The sequence below is a fragment of the Diplotaxodon limnothrissa genome, linkage group LG15, assembly GCF_057381915.1.
Source record: "Diplotaxodon limnothrissa isolate DT_005_m linkage group LG15, D_limnothrissa_male_GT1.1, whole genome shotgun sequence".
Lineage (NCBI taxonomy): Eukaryota > Metazoa > Chordata > Actinopteri > Cichliformes > Cichlidae > Diplotaxodon > Diplotaxodon limnothrissa.
The window spans coordinates 18,067,615-18,084,746 of record NC_140610.1 but is presented as its reverse complement, the minus strand read 5'-3'; the positions used below and the strand labels follow the sequence as shown (position 1 = coordinate 18,084,746).

The 17,132-nt window shown below is 38.6% G+C and overlaps 1 protein-coding gene across 4 annotated transcripts in view; it reads left to right on the top strand.

Moving 5' to 3' along the window:
* Positions 1-239: 239 nt before the first annotated feature.
* Positions 240-17,132, top strand: part of ryr3 (ryanodine receptor 3) — a 117,606-nt gene continuing 100,713 nt past the window's right edge. For all 4 annotated transcript variants that reach the window (XM_085373024.1, XM_085373022.1, XM_085373021.1 and 1 more), the window contains exon 1: positions 240-352. In XM_085373024.1, coding sequence (XP_085229150.1) covers positions 305-352 — 48 coding nt within the window. In that variant the 5' untranslated portion in view covers positions 240-304. The remainder of the gene's footprint in view (positions 353-17,132) is intronic.

Genomic DNA, 17,132 nt, shown 5'->3' with positions numbered 1-17,132 from the left:
ACCAGAGCATCAGCTGCCATCATCATCATCACCACTAGCACCACCGGGAGCTCGTCCCCTGATGCCCCGTCCGTCCGCTGATCCGCACTGCTGCTGCTAGGCGTCGGGGCGCGGAGAGGGGAGGGAAAGGAGGAGGAAGAGTGGATGAGGAGTAGGAAGGAGAGGAGTGGAGGGGGGCTCGGCCGGGCTGCCCTATATGGCTGTGGATGTGCTCTCTGCTAATATCGGCTTGAGAGGCACAGCATCGCGTTTCTGCCAGCAGTCAGTGGTGGCTTCCAGAGTCTAAGCAGGCTCCTTCACAGCCATGGCTGAGGGCGGAGAAGGGGAAGATGAGATCCAGTTCTTGAGAACTGTAAGTAAAGAAAATTTCCTCGGTGCGGACAGATAGAACCAATTCACATCATACACTTCACAGTCTCCTGTCGCCAATTAACGCATTCAGAGGCAGCAGACGGCTCGTGAATTAAAGAAATCTCTTATCCGAGGGGAATTATCAGGGAAGTTTTTGTTAACGCATTGCCGGTGGTTAACTTTGCTTTCGCATATGCATGATTAATGATTGTGGAAGTTGCCGCAGGTTGCACGCTGCACCCCGCGGCCACGGCGCACCTGTCGACGTGACTCTTTATGAGGCGAATCTCAATGAGACCCGTCTGCAGGTGCAAGGGCAAAAAAAAAAAAAAAAAGGTGAACACCATCATGTCGTTTAATAACGCATTCCCTGCTCATTTTCATCCACCCATCATCCCTTTTTGGATTTCTCGAGAAACATTGCCCACCCCCCCTCGCCCAACGCACACAATCAGTCGCTGCTGTTTTGACTTTGTATGGTTATATTCTTTTGCCTGGGGGAGAAGAGTTTCAATAAGTTGTGCTCACACGCAATCCACCCTCTGCGATTACTATTTTAGTTGTTTGACGCAGATTGCTTACGGTGTAGCTGCTCTGCGTGGTTATGCACAGCAGATATCCTTGTAAATGATATGACAGCTTGTATGTTGGTGTGGTGGGAAAAGCTATCGTAGCGGTTTGACCGCGCTCGTATTCTTATTATCTGTTGAAGCTTTGTGACCCTGGTGTTGCGTGAGCAATAATATGACTCCCACAACATGGACAGAAGCGATGGCTACAATTTTTTTTTATACTTCTTTATGAAGCTTTATTTTTTATTTATGTTTGAATCTCAGGAGGCATTTAGATGACTTTTTGCTGATTTGCACATTGGAAAGAGTTTTTCAGTTGTTGGATATATTGTAATTGGCCAATTTTCTAGTTATTGTTAATCTGTTGTCTAAATGAGAAATTTAATGAGATTATAAAGATCAGAAATACTCTTACTTGACATAAAAATTAACTGTTTTTGAAGTGGTACCAAAATGATTTACAGTACATGTTTTTGCTCAAGCAGCCACTGATTTCCATTCTTCTGTAATTCGTCACTGTTAATAATTCGTAGATTGACATCAAAGTTGCAGTGAATTGCAGAATGAGCTGCTATATTTAGCAAGTTAATGCTTGTTAGCTGTGACGTATTTCATAAGTCAGGCAAGTTTCAGACGTCTGCTGATAGATTTTAATTTTATACACAAATTAAAGGAAAGCAACAGGATGTCAGAGAAAGTGAAGCCTCTGTAGAAATACCCCTCCAGCCATTGTAATGTAATTCTTCCATAATGTTAGATGTGTTGTTGGAGACAAATTGGTTATAACTGCATCTATCCAGGAAGTTTAGCCGCTATAATAATCACTCACACCTCTAGACTCTTATTTTCAAAGAAGGAACTTGTAGTCATTTTCATTAGACCCTCTTTGGATCTTTTAGAATCTAGACAGTCAAGGATTGTGCTGAAACTGAGGGCTTGTTTTGAGACTTCATCCAGAGCCACAAATATTTGGATTATGCAGCTTTCATAGCTAGTAAGATCTTTTAAGTCGCATTGAGTTTAAGTGTTTAAGTTCGATGCCCCAGAGATGGTGATATATAAATGACCTCTGATCTATATGTCAGAGGTCTGTCTGATTGTGAGCAGTAGGCGGGACCTTGTTCTTAACAGCTCCCACTATTTGTGAAGCCTGTGATATGCTGACACATGCCTCTCAGATTCTACTGTCACAATGGCATCCCAGTTATTTGATGACAACAGCGATTTGTGAGGGGGGGGGGCTTGTTATCAAACCTCTGTGGTGAGAGAAACGTGCCCCCACAGGAAGCCTTAAAATAAGAGCGCTAATTGAAATACACCCCATTACAAACTGTTGAACATTTAGGGATAAGCCTTTGCACGAGTGGTGTGTCTTTTGTGAAGGTAGCGGTCAAAAGTTTTTAAATGATTGTTGCCAACAAGTGACATTGTAGTATGGCTTTTGTTATGGATATGGAAGGAAAATAATTACCCGACCAAATATTTGGTAATTGCAGCTGCTATTTTAAGGAAAAACAAAACATAAGAAACAATGTAATTAAATGGCCAAATGTGCAAAGTGTCCAGCTTTGGATTCATCTTGTCAGATGGTAACAGAGGCCCAGACATTGTGATTTGCTTTAAGCATCAACGCTGCTGATGTGTAACTTTGAGAAAGCTGGCAGTCATGAGAGTTTCTCTGTCAAAGGTGAAGACAGCAGTTGCTTCTGAAACTTAATATTGTACCACCGAAGCTTACTCTCTGCTTTGATTCAGGGAGATGATTAATACTCCACCTTATGATACAATGAAATGATGCATTCATTGATTGAGACCAGGCTTTCTTTGAGCGTTTCATTTAGAATAAAAGTCATTGAGTTCATGACTTGGATCGGATTAAGGTTTATTCATTGACACTCCTCTGTTAACATATGTCAGTTAATCATTATTAAACTCTGGCCACTGGAAATACAAAAAAGGAGTATTTAGGCACTGATTTATGCATTTCGTTTCTCCTGAGAGCAGAGAGAGTTACAAGCAGTGTTTGTAGTAAATGACCAGACACATTATAAGCTAATCATTCTCCTAAAAGCCATAGTTTTAAAAACATAGTAAGTATGCAAGCTTGATAAATTAAGGATGTATTTTAGGATGAAAGAATAATGACCCAGGTCTAATAAAAGTAGGTTCCTTTTTTTCCTGGGTCTTTTACCACAATCATGTTTATAGTCTTCAAATTCATACTACCGTAAGAACATTTAGTGGAGTTTTTGCCTGAAAAATAAATAAGTTGGAATAATTAAACAACAAAATCTGCCAGAGAACATTATTTGTTCAGCCAGTGGCTGAAAACAAGAAGCCTGGTTTGTTTTGCTTCCAATCTGATTAAAATTTCCAACATTATCTCTGTAAAATGCAGCAGTGTCACATGAGAAAGCTTGACAGGAATAGCTACAGTATCAGTTGGGTTGGGTTTAACCTGTTCAGCTGCGGCTTTCTTTGTAGAAGTATTATTGGTATGTTTGCACTATACACACTTTAAAAATAAATAAATAATAAAACCTGTGTTGTCCAGGTGAGCTGCTGTTGCACTTTTTAAGCCAGGTGTTCAAGGCTTGCAGTCCACCAGTAGCTCCTCTGGGCTTATTTGGAGTTTATGTTGTTCTGGCAGCCTTCTGCATACCAAGGCGAGGACTTGAGGGGCTTAAATTTAGCCTTTTTAAAGATGATGCTTCCACAGCACATATAGCTTTGCTCGCCTGGCACTAAACTAAACCACACCAGGGGCAGTGCTTCAGCCGGGGACGCACAACACCAATGGCACTTTAACACCATTTTTATGGGGATAAAGTAGCATTTAGAAATCAAATGCTTAAACCACATAGTAATATACAGCTATTTCTGAAGCTTAGTGTGTCAAAGTAATGGACAGTGTCACTGTTCTTTCAGGTTTCAAATCAAACGTGTTGGTAGGTGCTGGTTGAAACATTTTGAGTAGGTTTGCAGAAAATATGCACTGATCTTAGTCCAAGACTTAAAGCTAAATTCCTCAAAGGGGAAAAATAGTCTAAAACTAGGTTTAATCCAACTTAAAGTGAGTAAATAATTACCAGATTACATCTTGGAGGATCTCTTCATGTAGAGTAAGGGTAACTGTTTGTGGTGCTTAATGAGTGGGGTAGAGTGCACATAACATTTATTCTTTTTTTTTTTTTCTAGAGTGGTTTTGCATCGACTCTTTAAGGTTAGGTATTTGAATATGAAAATCTGTTTCAGGCAACGTTAAAATTAAATCCTGTATTCTTGAAAATGTCATTTTAGTGCTCAGCAAAGATGAAAATGCAACAATATAATTTGCGTGTTTAATTTTCACACCTCTTTATGAATATTTTATGTATCTTAAAGTTAAAAAGGTATAATCTTTGAAGTTATAAGCTGCCATACTTTGGGAAATATTCAGATGTTTTGTCAATTTAAAAAGAAATTAAAATACAATGGTGCAATTTCATTCACCTTTTTTGCAAGCAGATGCAGTTTCTAACTGTTTCACTATGGAAATGCTTGCTGAATGTTTAATAAATTGCATTGTGTGTATGTATACCATTTAACTTTCCATTTTAATATTTGAATATCGTTTCTAAAACTATTTGAAAATAAAGTGTAAACAGCTTCTCCTGTTTCATGTAATATGGATACAGAATAATGGCGATTATTGCATTTTCTTTTTTTTTAAATAACACACGTTAATGTGGAAATACAGGTGTGGCATTTCATTTTCTTTTTTTGTTTATTATGGTCCTGCATGGCTTCCATATCTGACAGTAAATGAAGTGTAATGCCGTTCAACGCTGATTTCGAGCTACTCACAAACTAAACTGGAGAAAAATGAGACCACATATTCTGTCTTGCTTGTCCCCATAACTAATAATGAATAATTTCACAGAGGCAGCTTTGCATTTATAGCAGACGACTAAATCTAGCATAGCCAGCAATACTGAAAAGTAATGGGCATGTTAAAATTTCCATATCATGATTCTGCAAGGATCCACTGAGCGTGTGAGAGCAAGACTTCATGCAGACATCTGTGCGCCTGCCAATTTTTTGTGACCGCTCGGGATGTGTCCATAGAGACAAAGCACTACAATGCATGAACTATCCACTTCAAGCGGGCTTCAAAGAAATATAACAGGTCTGTCTACTCATACACAACAGAATAAGTGGCACTGCAGCCTGATTGAAGGATGGAGCATGTTCCATGTTGCACTAGTTGGCGCCCTTGCAAAGTTTGTCTCTCTAATAAGATATGGAGTGTTGTCCTGTAGCCTCAGGTGAACCTCCCTGAGCTTGATCTAAATTGAATAAGAAGGATTTCCTCTGTATTGATTGAACACGCTGTGATGGCAAAGCAACTGCGTGTTCTCTGGCAGGTCCAGTTCTTTACAGTCATCAGAACTGAAGGACAGCGAGGCTGCTGCCATCCTCGCCATTTACACAACCTTGATGTAATGGTCGTGCACTAACTCTTCTCCATGCTTTAGATTTCTACATGCAAAACTAGGGCTGTTTAACTGAACAATAAATGAATTGGTCACACAAGATGATATAGATATAAGCTCACGTGGAGTTGCATTAGCAGGAAAATGTCTGTCTTTCATTGTTCTTCTGTTTGCTAAAGCTAGTGATACCTAATCTTCTCATTATTCAGTTTCCAGCCATTTTAACTAGTGTTGAACAGCTTATGTAATGCCCATAAAACATGAAGGAGGGAGGGAAAGGCTCTTGTCTCTTAACCCAGTGTGAGGCTTTTGGGTATGCCTTCACCTGGAGACCTTATGTAAGTGTTCATTCCCAAAAAGCTGCATGTAAAAGTTTCATATTTTGTTTTTGCTTTTAAAACAGCTATGCCTTGTTTTGCTATCCCACAAAAATGCTGTCCCCATAAGATGTAACCAGTTAAATGAGCAAACATTATGCAGTCATAATCAATAATTATCTCTAAAGTCACTTTATAGAGCAACATAATTTCAACCTACATGCCTTGAGTTTCATATCCCAACCAGGAATCCAAGCAAATGTAGTCTGTGTCTTGGATAGACTGTTCAGCTTCAGACGTTGTGCAGCAAGTTGCTGTGGGGGTCCAGGTAGAGTCAGCATGCGAATCCCAGTAGGCGCAGCAGCAGCGTGAGCGGACTCTCAACCTAAATAATTGCCTTCATTAATCAACAGAGGACAGCAAAAGGTGCAGGCACCGAGCCTCTTAAAGTTTAAGTGTCTCTTAGGTCACGTAGTTCATTTTCAGTTAAGCGCAGCACAGTTTAGCTTTTTGTTACATCTTTGGCCACAATGGTGTTTCCTACAGGAGCCAGTTAGCATTTTAGGTAAAAGAGGATTAATTAAGGCTTCAGGAGGGTATTTTCTCTATTTTTTTTTCCTTTTCTTTTTTCTCCAAACTACAAGAACCTACAAGAACACTTCATACAGTGACTGTTTTAGTTGTTTTGCATGAGAGATTTATATGCCCCCCCCCCCCCCTCCCCCCCCCCTCGGCCTGGAGTGGAAGCAGCACTCAAGGTAGTAAGAGTGAACTAAAACAAGCCAATCTACCAAACAATAAACTGTACTTTACGATAAAACTCCTTTGAGATGAGCAGAGCTGCAGATTCAGATGGCAGTTAATTATTTTCTCTTTGCCATTTGACGCAAGTTTTTTTTATAGGAGCTTTAAGTGTGCTGAGCATATAAGCATTTTTACAGGGACACCTTGGCATACAGTCAGTTGGGTGCCAAGTGCATTTTACAGTAATAATAAAGTTCAAGGACTCATTTCCACGTCATTTTAAATAAACAGAAATAGAAGTATTGTTTACATTACTGATCCCACCATTTAATAGCATTTTTAGATGTTCCACTGTTTTAGAAATAATTATTATGTTTGTCATGTCGCTAGTAATTCTCTCGTCATCGGTTTTTCAGTGAACTTCTATTTGTTGTGTGCATCCAGCCATGGCGGGTGCAGTGTAGAAATGACATCTTGCAGCAGGATGGATTTGGAATTCATGTCTAGCCTTTGTGCGGAGGGAGGTTTACCTTGTCTCAGACTGCTACTGATCTATGGCAAAACGCTTAAATGCTCAATGATTTTATCCTGTCACGTCTTCTATTGAGCCACAGCTGTCCAGTCTGTCAGAGGAATTAAAATTTGACCTTTGTGAAATGTGTTCTGAAGAAGCTGTATTTGCCCTAACATGTGTGAGGCTACAGTAGCATCAGAGCTAAAATTTGCATCAAATTTGACACACTCAGCGCTGACAGCATGTGGACTAATACACCTGATGCTATAGGCTAGGAGCTGAGTGCTTAGAGGGATAAAAGAAGGCTGAAGTCAGTCTCAGGTGAAAGTCTTCTCTTTACCTGATATCTGCAATTCTCTTCCTGTCTGGTTCTCAGTTCACGATCACACACATACACAATCTTCTCACAACCCACTACACTTTGCCTGTGTCCACTCTATCTCATCAGACAGGATGATAGACCGAGAGACTCCCCAGTTCCATCTCAAGCCCCCCCCCCGCGCGCGATTTTTCAGCGCTTCTGCTGAGGTGGACGTCTCGGCCTTGCACGCATGGTGGCCTCTATTATTTGAAGCTGCTCTAAAGCAATATGCATACAAACTAAGCCAAGAAAATCCAATTTGTTATGAGGACACCATATAAATCTTGGGGTCTGTGATCCATGGCAGTGTACCGCTGGGCAAAACCTACCTGAATGCAGAATTTTATTTCTTTTTCTTTTTCTTTTTAAATATAGAGCTTAGATGTGTGGTGCATTATTCATTTTGAGCCATGATGTTATCTCAGGTATTCACACAAACTTGCATATGAACACCTACACATATAAAAGACTTTAATATACATCCAAGTTAAGCGTGACAGTGACTGTACAATATAAAATGCATCTTCAATGACAAATCGGTGTGTAGCTCCTGAGGCCTGCGAGATTCCTGTTTTGTTTTTTTTGTTTTTAAACATGTGCTGAAGACATGTTTCATTTAAAAAAAAAAAAAAGAAGAAAAAAAAAGACTTTCCTCAAGGATTCTCCAAGACTGTCAGATAAGTTCAAACTATATTTTGTGATATTTTCTTAAGGGTTAGTTTTTGTTTTTTTTGTTTTTTTTATGAAAATCCCCATGGCAGTAATTATAGATGACGACAACAAGAACAAAATAAATGATGTATTGATTATACATGACATCAGCGTTTCATTGTTTTCTACAAATGACAGAAGCTTAAATGAGTTTAATTGAGTATTATTTTACAAAAGTGCTTCAGTTTCCTCTGTAGTTTACTGAGTGTAAAAGCGATATTATAGAAGCGATTAAAATTAATCTTCCAGTCATGTCTTAAATCCAGACAGATCCGTTGTTTCTCTAGTGGAAAGAGAGAGATGGGGGAAAGTTTTCACCTTCAGCCACTTGAAGTGTTTGACAGATAAACTATAATGTTTTTCTTCTCTTTTTCACGGCTATGAATACTATTATAGATTTAAAACAATAAGCTCAGCATTATATGTAAAAACACCAAAAATGGATAGAGCACTCAAGCTTCAGACTTTGCTTTTTATACTCCTGTTACTATATCATGTTAGTGATATAGTAACAGGCACACAGCTTTGGCTGTGTAAACAGCTGCTCCACCCAGCTGCTGTTTAAACCCTCGGTTTGTGAGAGACAGCCAATCAGAAGAAAGTTGGCTTAATGAGAGGGTTGCGTTAAAGGTAGAGGATCTAAAGCAGATTATTACAGACAGATTGATTCATATCTTGTATATGACTCATACTCATAGTGGTTTACACATTTGATTGGCAAACAAAAGGTTCCTGCGGTGGGGGAACAAATCTTTTTGTTTTTGTTTGCATCAGGAAGGGCCTCTGGTCTAAAACATCTGTCGAGTCAAACATGCGGAGCTGCCTGCTGTGGACCCCTTGTGATAAGGGAGCAGCTGAAAGTAACTATATAATTACATCCAATATGGCACTTATGCATTCAAGAATTTTAAAAAATGACCTGGGCTTTCTATGAAGAGAATTTAAATTTATTTTATTTTATTTAAAAACTGGTATAATTGAATTGGAAACTATCTTGAATAAGTTGAATGCTGATTGGTTGTTTTTGCTGATTTTTGTTTCTGTACTTTGGGACTCGTTATTGTGCAGTATAACTCTTTCCTAATGTTGTGTCGGGCTGTAAAACTGAAACCCCATCTTGACCAGCTTTTCTTAAAAATAGCTGCTACCTGCAACAAAGGTTAAATATAAATGAAAAACAACACATTTGTCGAGTGTGAGAATTCCAGGGTTTGTTTTTTTTTTTTTATAGACCAGTAGATGGTAGAGGAGAAAAAGGTGAAACTTAGAGTTAAATCAAAACCGACTGAGTTCAGGGCCCCGCTACACATTGTCAAGAGAAGTGAAATTAGACGAGTTACAGCAAGACTTGCCTGTCAAACAACAAGATGACTGAGAATTGACAGGAGGGCTGGAGCAGTAAGTGACTACACAGGAAGCATGACTGCAAAGGTCAATGTTTCTCCCTTATATTTAGGAAAAACACATTATGCTTTCTGTCAATATGAAATGTTAATAATTTACATAGCTAATAATTTACTGCTCAGCGACTATAAATTATTCTGTACTTTTTTTATGCTGAATGATTTTTGTTTGTGCTCTGAGGCTGAATGTGTGTTTTGTTAAGAGATTTATAAGTAAAGGGAGAAGGGAGGCTAGCTTTTGTTGTTAATGACTCAAAACATTGACTGACGGAGTGTAACAGCTACTGCTGCTCACACACAGACTTGTATAGATGATGAATTGTTATTCCAGGAGGGAGTGCTGTGGACTTCTGTGGAAGATTAAACATCTGGAATGAAAGGACATCTTTCTCCTTCTTGTACAATGCTGTCATTTATTTGTCTTTTGTTTTGTTTTTTAACAAAACACCTTAATTGTAATGAGTATGTTTTGCATGACAAGAATAAAGATTAAATAAATGTAAGATCAAATCAATAACTGGATTCCAGGTTTTATACTTGTGTGAGATTCAAGGATGGAGCGATTTCATGAATCTTAAAGCCAAATAGCTTTTCAGGTGTGAATGGTGTTATACCATCATGTTTTTTTTTTTGTTTGTTTTTTTGTTTGTTTGTTTTTGCTTTGTTTGAGTTGGGCGTACTGTAATTTGAGCATTTATATAATTTTAAAGATTTTTTTTTTTACCTTAAGTATCAAGACAGTCAAGAATGAATTGGGCTTCAATTCATCATTTATTCCTTAAGATAGACCAACTAAAGACTGAGAAGCTACAGATATAACATTGCAGCTGACTGTTCTGCTAAAGTTCAGTTTGTCTCAAACAAAAATTGAGGCAGAGCAGAAAACAGGCTGTGGCCTAATCTGACGTACCTCGCCCATTAACCAGAAACACTGAGTCTTTGACTTGGGTCATTAGCTCTCATTCAGTGCAGAAGATTATTTCTACCTTCAGGGGCATCTTGGCTTTTGAAAAATGCTCATAAAGCTACAGTAAAATGTCAGATTACTAATTTATCAGGTTTTCAGTACTCCTGTCTTCTTCAAGTACTATTTCTCACTGCTACTACAGTCTGTCAGGCTTTTCTCTTATCATTTTCTTTTTACCCAAGGCACTTCAAGGTTATAAAAAAATTAACATAAGGTTGTGAGATTGTGAAAAATATCCTCACTTATAGTGAAGTTCTTGGAGTTGACTGATCAGTCATGAATGAATGAAATTTTTAGATCTGAAAAGCAGTTGTTTATGAAAAAATCTTGTTTTTCCATATCAGAAACTTAGATATCAGATCCATATCAGATGGGCATCAACATCAATGTATATCAAGCTTATCAGGTTGTAGTTCTCACACATCTACACTGTTTCTGCTTTGCTCTCCATGTTGTTAGCTAAGCTTCACTGAAAACTCGTAGCTCAATCTGTACTTAGCACCCTGCCTGACATTTATGAGAAACATGACTCCCGAGCAGACAGGGCAATTTTGACAGACTACCCACTGAGGCAGTGTGAACAAGGAGACGAATGTGCTGGGATTTCCTTGATTTCCTTACATTTCTAACCACCAAAGCCTGTCTGTGTTGATCTCCACTGAACGTGTGCAAAGCCTGCATATCAAAATAGAAACACTGAGGGATTGAACAGATTCACCTTTTCTCAAGTTCACATTGGTGGCAGCGCCGGGCGAGTTGTGGGAGTTTATTTGGTATGCTGGAGCATGGGGAGTTCTCGGGTGTCAGTTGGTGGATGCATCAGGCAGCGCACACACGCCCACCTGTTGCTGTCTGTTGAGCCAGGCTGGCTGTTCAGTTATTGAAGTAGAAGAAGAAAAAGAGTGTAGGAAATGCTGCAAGTCTGATAGAGAGTCAACACAGTTCCAGTGGTCATACAAGGAAATCTCTAACCAGTGTAAGAAACGATTTTGTATTCTTTAGATTGGAGATGTGTCAAACTCACAGGATTCAGAGGACGGGTGGGGTTGGTTTCGGTGTGGGCAGGGTCAAGTTCCCGCTCTACACTTGAAAGCTGAGGAATCAGCCACCCAACCCTCATTTACCTCCTCCTGCTACAGGACAGGGCCCTATACATAGTAATGATGCTGGTCTTTAGCTGTCTAGCAGATGGTCACGCTGTTTCTACAGGGATCACTTTGCCTTAGATTCACCAGATTCTCTGGCTTGGAATCAAGTCAAGAGTGCAGAGACAGACAGAAAGTGTCTTAAAGTGTCTTGGCTGTGGCCACACATGGCCATTTCATTACTTTTGGGAAACTGATCATAGAGATGGGATTTTTATGGGAGAAATTCACTCCTTACAGTGTCCCCTGTGGTTGTTTTTATTTAGAACCATCGTCCATTCTGCTCTTCCTCCTGTTGCTTCACACTGCTCAGATGACAGTTTGTCATCCAGTTTATGCAGATTCCTGATCTCAGTGCAACTCTGACCACTTCTGGTTCTAAAGCAACACTATCAAAGTGAAGCTGGCTCTGGAAGACACTGTGGTTGTCTGATTTTATTGATTTCAAATATGCACAAATCCGTAATAGTTGTCCAGTCTTCAGTGAAGGAGTTTCAACTTGTATTGCAACTTTTTCCTACTAACAAACAGAAAATTTCACTAAAAAGCCATCTGTGATTTGGTCATAGTCAAGTCACCCTAGGGTAAATATAGTATGCTGGTAATGGTGCCAGGCCCCATTACTTTCACAAGGCCACCAGAATTCCAAACAGCTGAAAAGAAAGAGCCGTATTTACTTGATTTTAAAGAGGTGACAAGTCTTGGGTCATCCTGTGGCCGTATTGAGTTTCTCCATCTGTAGCCTGTAAGAGCAAACTGTGTTTCCTCCATCACACTACTAGAAAGAAAGCTGCAGCATTGATTCTGAGGCAATACTGATGCTTTCTGCTATCAGTAATCACCTCCCTGAAGCCCACACTTGGATTGTGGGTTTTTAAAATGATGCCCATATGCGGTACTGTGCCAGTTTTACCACCTACTTATTTCACCATGACATTTCACTGGATTGTTTCACTTGGATCATATAGAACGACCAAAATATATTTTTAAAACCACAACTTTGTTTTTTTTTAAAATGCTTCTTAAAAATCCAATTGTTAGTTTCTTTATCCATTAATTTCTGACATTGTTTTAGCTGTATTTCAGTAGTGGTGAGGCATTAGAAATTTGCTTTTCTTGTGTTTAAACTTAAAGTTGGTGAAATGTACTTGCTGCCACTTAAGGTCAACTAATCCAGTTGCTGCTCATGTGGATCAAAACCTTCAGTAGGATTAAAGTCACTGGTCAGTCTTTCACAGGACCAGCAGCCAGAAGAGCGATGTTTGCCCTCATCAATATATATTGCACTGTGCAACAGTCTTGAACAACCCCTCATTTCTTTATGTTTTGCTTCCAAGGAGATAGTTTATTGTATATTTTCATTCTTCAAACTAGTCTTGAGCTTTTTGAAGGTCTTTAACCCTTTCATGCATGAATTATGACAACCTCAAGCAGGATTTTTTTTCTTAAGTTTTTTTTTTATTCATCTTTAGGCATGACAAAACTATTTTTGAACTTCATTTTTTAACATGTACTTTTCAGAGAGTTTCTTTTACATCCATTTAGGTGGACAACATATGTTTTGACCTATGAATTTGGTATCTCCAAGTATACCATCAACACTGACACAAATACAAGAAAACAGCCTTTGAATAGCTATCCACTGTAGTGACCACTATAAGTGAAAGGGTTAAAAAGTTGTTGTTTTTTTGGGGGGAGGGGGGATTTTGGGTGTTTTTGTTTTTGTTTTTTTTGTTTTTTTGTTTTTTGTAGCTGACCATTTTTAGAGGAGTTATTTTGTTGTTGTTCTTTTGTTTTTCTTAAGCTGTTTAACCCTAACCTATGAATCATTCATGCACAAAAATGCACCTAACTCAAGGGATGGACCAGTGTTGTTTACACATAACAGACAACTTGGCAAAGAACCAATTTTAAATCGTGTCCTTAGGCACTTTATCACAAAAATAAAAATTTTTTTCCTTGAATCTTCAAAAAAATCTTCAAAGAAGCTATTTGGTTACATTTCAGCCAATGGTGCTGGAAATTCTCTCAATATTAATTGAAGTATGACTACAGAAAATAAATTCCAGGTTGTAATCCACCATAAGAAAAGCACATTAGTGGGAACAGTTTTGTTTTTTTAAGCATGACAAAGATCCCATATTTCCTATGCAATAACAGCTTATGTGGATAAACAAATACACAGCGGAAGAGTCTCAGTCATGGATTGGCCTCCTCAGAGCACAGACTTCAGCATTATTGAAGCAGTGTGGGATCACGTTCTCATGACAGGGAACAAATAAAAAGACTACTTAGACAATATTTTTTGTAATTTATTTAAGGGAGTTCAGACTGTGTTGAGGTTTAAGGACCAGATATTTATGTTCAAGCTTATTGGAATTGTTATTGCCTTATATACTGTATTTGCTGCTGATTGCTGTAGACTACCTGAAGAGCCTGTTCTAGCATTTGACACACTTTTTTCATGGTGGAAATTTGGAAGTAAAGACTCCTGGTATGCAACAACCGGTTTAATTGAACTGGAAAACTTTTAAGAAACAGCCAGGTGAACCGTTCTCCTGTTCATTTTATTTATGTATGTTTTTTTTTTATTTTTAAAAAAAGGTAAGTAAACTGGCTCTGGCCATGTATTTAGTATGCAGACAGACTATTGATTCATGCAAATCCAGACCTATTACTCCATTGGGTCCATCTTTGATATATGAATACCTCCTATATGTATGTAAAGAGATTCCAAACCATCTAGTGAACCCTCACGTTACATGTAGATGCCAGAAAGAGTAAGACTAATATGAAACACAGCTTGACTTTGAACCTTTACAACCTTGTTTTAACATTTTACGTCTGCTTAAAACAATTGACAGATTTGTCATTAGAGAAAATAGCTCCTGAAAGACGCATGCTTTCAGTTGTTTCCAATTCATTTTTATTCATAAAGCAGTGTGAAATTACCGACTGGAGACAATTTTCTCCTACATTGTAGGATTTGTATGAGCTGAAATTGAATGCTTTATGCATCAAGATTATTCGGCAAATAAAAACCCCACTTAAATGATTTTCCATGCTAGGGCTTTTATTTTGCAGTCACACCAAATTCCCTATGATTTAGGCTCCAATGTGCCATTATTTGAAATATTGTTAGGGTCTGTTATCTTGCCTCCTGAGTCTGTGGCTGCTGTACAGCCTGTATCTAAATCTATTGAATTAATACTGCTGTGAAGGAGGTGGGAGCCAGAACCATGGCAACCATCAGCTCAGATTAGTGTGGGATGTGAGCTGGCAGGAGACATGCACACACCACACATACTATACACTTGCATACGCAAACAAATCAATATCTGTGCATGCCTTGCCAAATAGAGCCTGCCCGCTCTCCACTCTAACAGATACAGATGTTCATTTGTTGTACTGATTGAGTTGAGGTCTGTCTTTATTTCACAGCGATACCAGAATCTGTGTAAATGGTTTAGAAATGATATCACTTCAAACTGGTTGCCCTCAGTACTTGATTAATGTAGTTTATCTCCTTTTCTGCTGTTGAATTGAACAAAAGGGATGCTCTAATGTAGTAGTCATCGGCAAGCTCCCAAACCCCCAAAACAACTGGACACTGGATACTGGACATCGGGCTGGTACTACCAGACTTAATAACAAGGAATATCCATTCAAAGTCAGTAAGAACCTACTGTTTTGCAGGAGCAACAGTCAGCAACATAATTAACAAGATCCCAAGTTTGTTGGATGAACATCCCACGGCTACATGGTGTGTTCTAACATCAGCAATCAGAGCTACTGAAACAGACTTTTACACGTCTCTTTAACTTACGTGAATATTGTTGTGAAAATCTTTCTAAAATTCCTGTTTTGTTCCAGTGTTGGTTGATAGTGTTGGTCAGTTCTCCAGATTCCTCTGGAAATACTTTAAAACTTCGTCTTTGAGAAACTTTTTCAAGGAAGTGATAAAGTTCTGTTTTTGAAAATCACTAAGAATTCAGATATTTGCAAGACTTTTAAATTGCAATTAATTTTAGCTGGACTATTTTATATACACTTGTTATCTAACGCTATAGAGGTTGCGTTAGATAACAAGTGTAGCTATAATATTAGAATTTTTTTTCTTTTACTTTGATAAGCCATAGGGAGGTCTGCAGTAAACTGGCCACCTTAAACCCAAAGAAATCTAAGACCATCTTTCTTTACCTTAATGCCTATAAATCATATTCTTAATTTAACAGCCGCTACAAGCTACTTTTTGACCTTCCCCAAGGGACCCGTTTCTCCTCCTAAGATGGACCAGGGATATTTCATTTGTTAAGCAAATGTTTAAGACACTGCACTGTGGAGCCACTTAAGACTTGGTACAGGCAAAAATCCAGAAGTGTTGAATCCTGCACAGGTGCTCCTACTCCATAAATGTGGTAATAGTGATTTGAATAATTACCCCCAATACCCCCAATCTCAAAACTGTCTTGCCAAGCCAAAAACAAAGAAAAAAACTCATTACTTATTATTGCCAATGAATAACTTTATGATAGAATTCAGCAAATTTCTTCCAAGGATTTCAGGTCAAGTCCATTTACTCTTTATACAGGTGTTCCACAGGGACCCATTCTGGGACCTTTCTTATTCACCCTCTACAAAAACAATATTATCTCTGCCACCCAAAACTGTAATGTATATTTCTATGCAGATGACACTGTTTTATTTGCCACTGGCTCGTCTGTTGATCTGGCCATTGAAAATATACAATCTCCTTTTGAAGCTTTTCAGAAATCTTTTATCACACATGAACTTTCTCTGTGCAGGAGGTCTGTAAAGCTCTTAAACTGTTAGATCCTAGAAAATCTCCAGGGCCAGACTTACTAGATCCTTACTTCTTGAAACTGGCAGCTGATTTTGTAGCAGAGCCTCTCACAACACTTTTCAACCTCACACTGGACATGAATAAAATTCCCTCAGTATGGAAATCAGCTTTTGTTGTTCCTCTATTAAAAGGGGGCGACCCAGCAGTGTTAACTAATTACAGACCAATATCTAATCTATCTGTGCTGGCCAAAGTTCTTGAAGCTCTTGTGTGTGAGCAGTTAAAGGAGTTTTTGCACATCAATGCCATTTTATCTGAATATCAATCAGGCTTTAGGAAGAATCACAGTACTATCACAGCTGCAATTAGAGTGGTAAATGATATTACTATTGCACTTGATAAAAAACAACACTGTGCATCCCTTTTTATTGATTTGTCAAAAGCATTTGACACTGTTGATCATTGTATTTTAAAACTTAGACTCTTCCAGTCAGGACTCTCTGAGAGAGCAGTGGCATGGTTCTCAAACTACCTCAGTAACAGGACTCAGTGCATTAAATCTGACGGTCTATGTTCTGACTTTGTTACAGTGCACAGCGGAGTGCCACAGGGTTCTGTATTAGGTCCCCTTCTATTTATCATTTACGTAAACAATCTTAGTCTACATGTGCCAGATGCAAACTTGCACTTCTATGCTGATGATACAGTTATTTACAGCTGTGGTTCAACTCTTGTCCAAGCCATCGACTCCTTGCAGAAAGCCTTTTC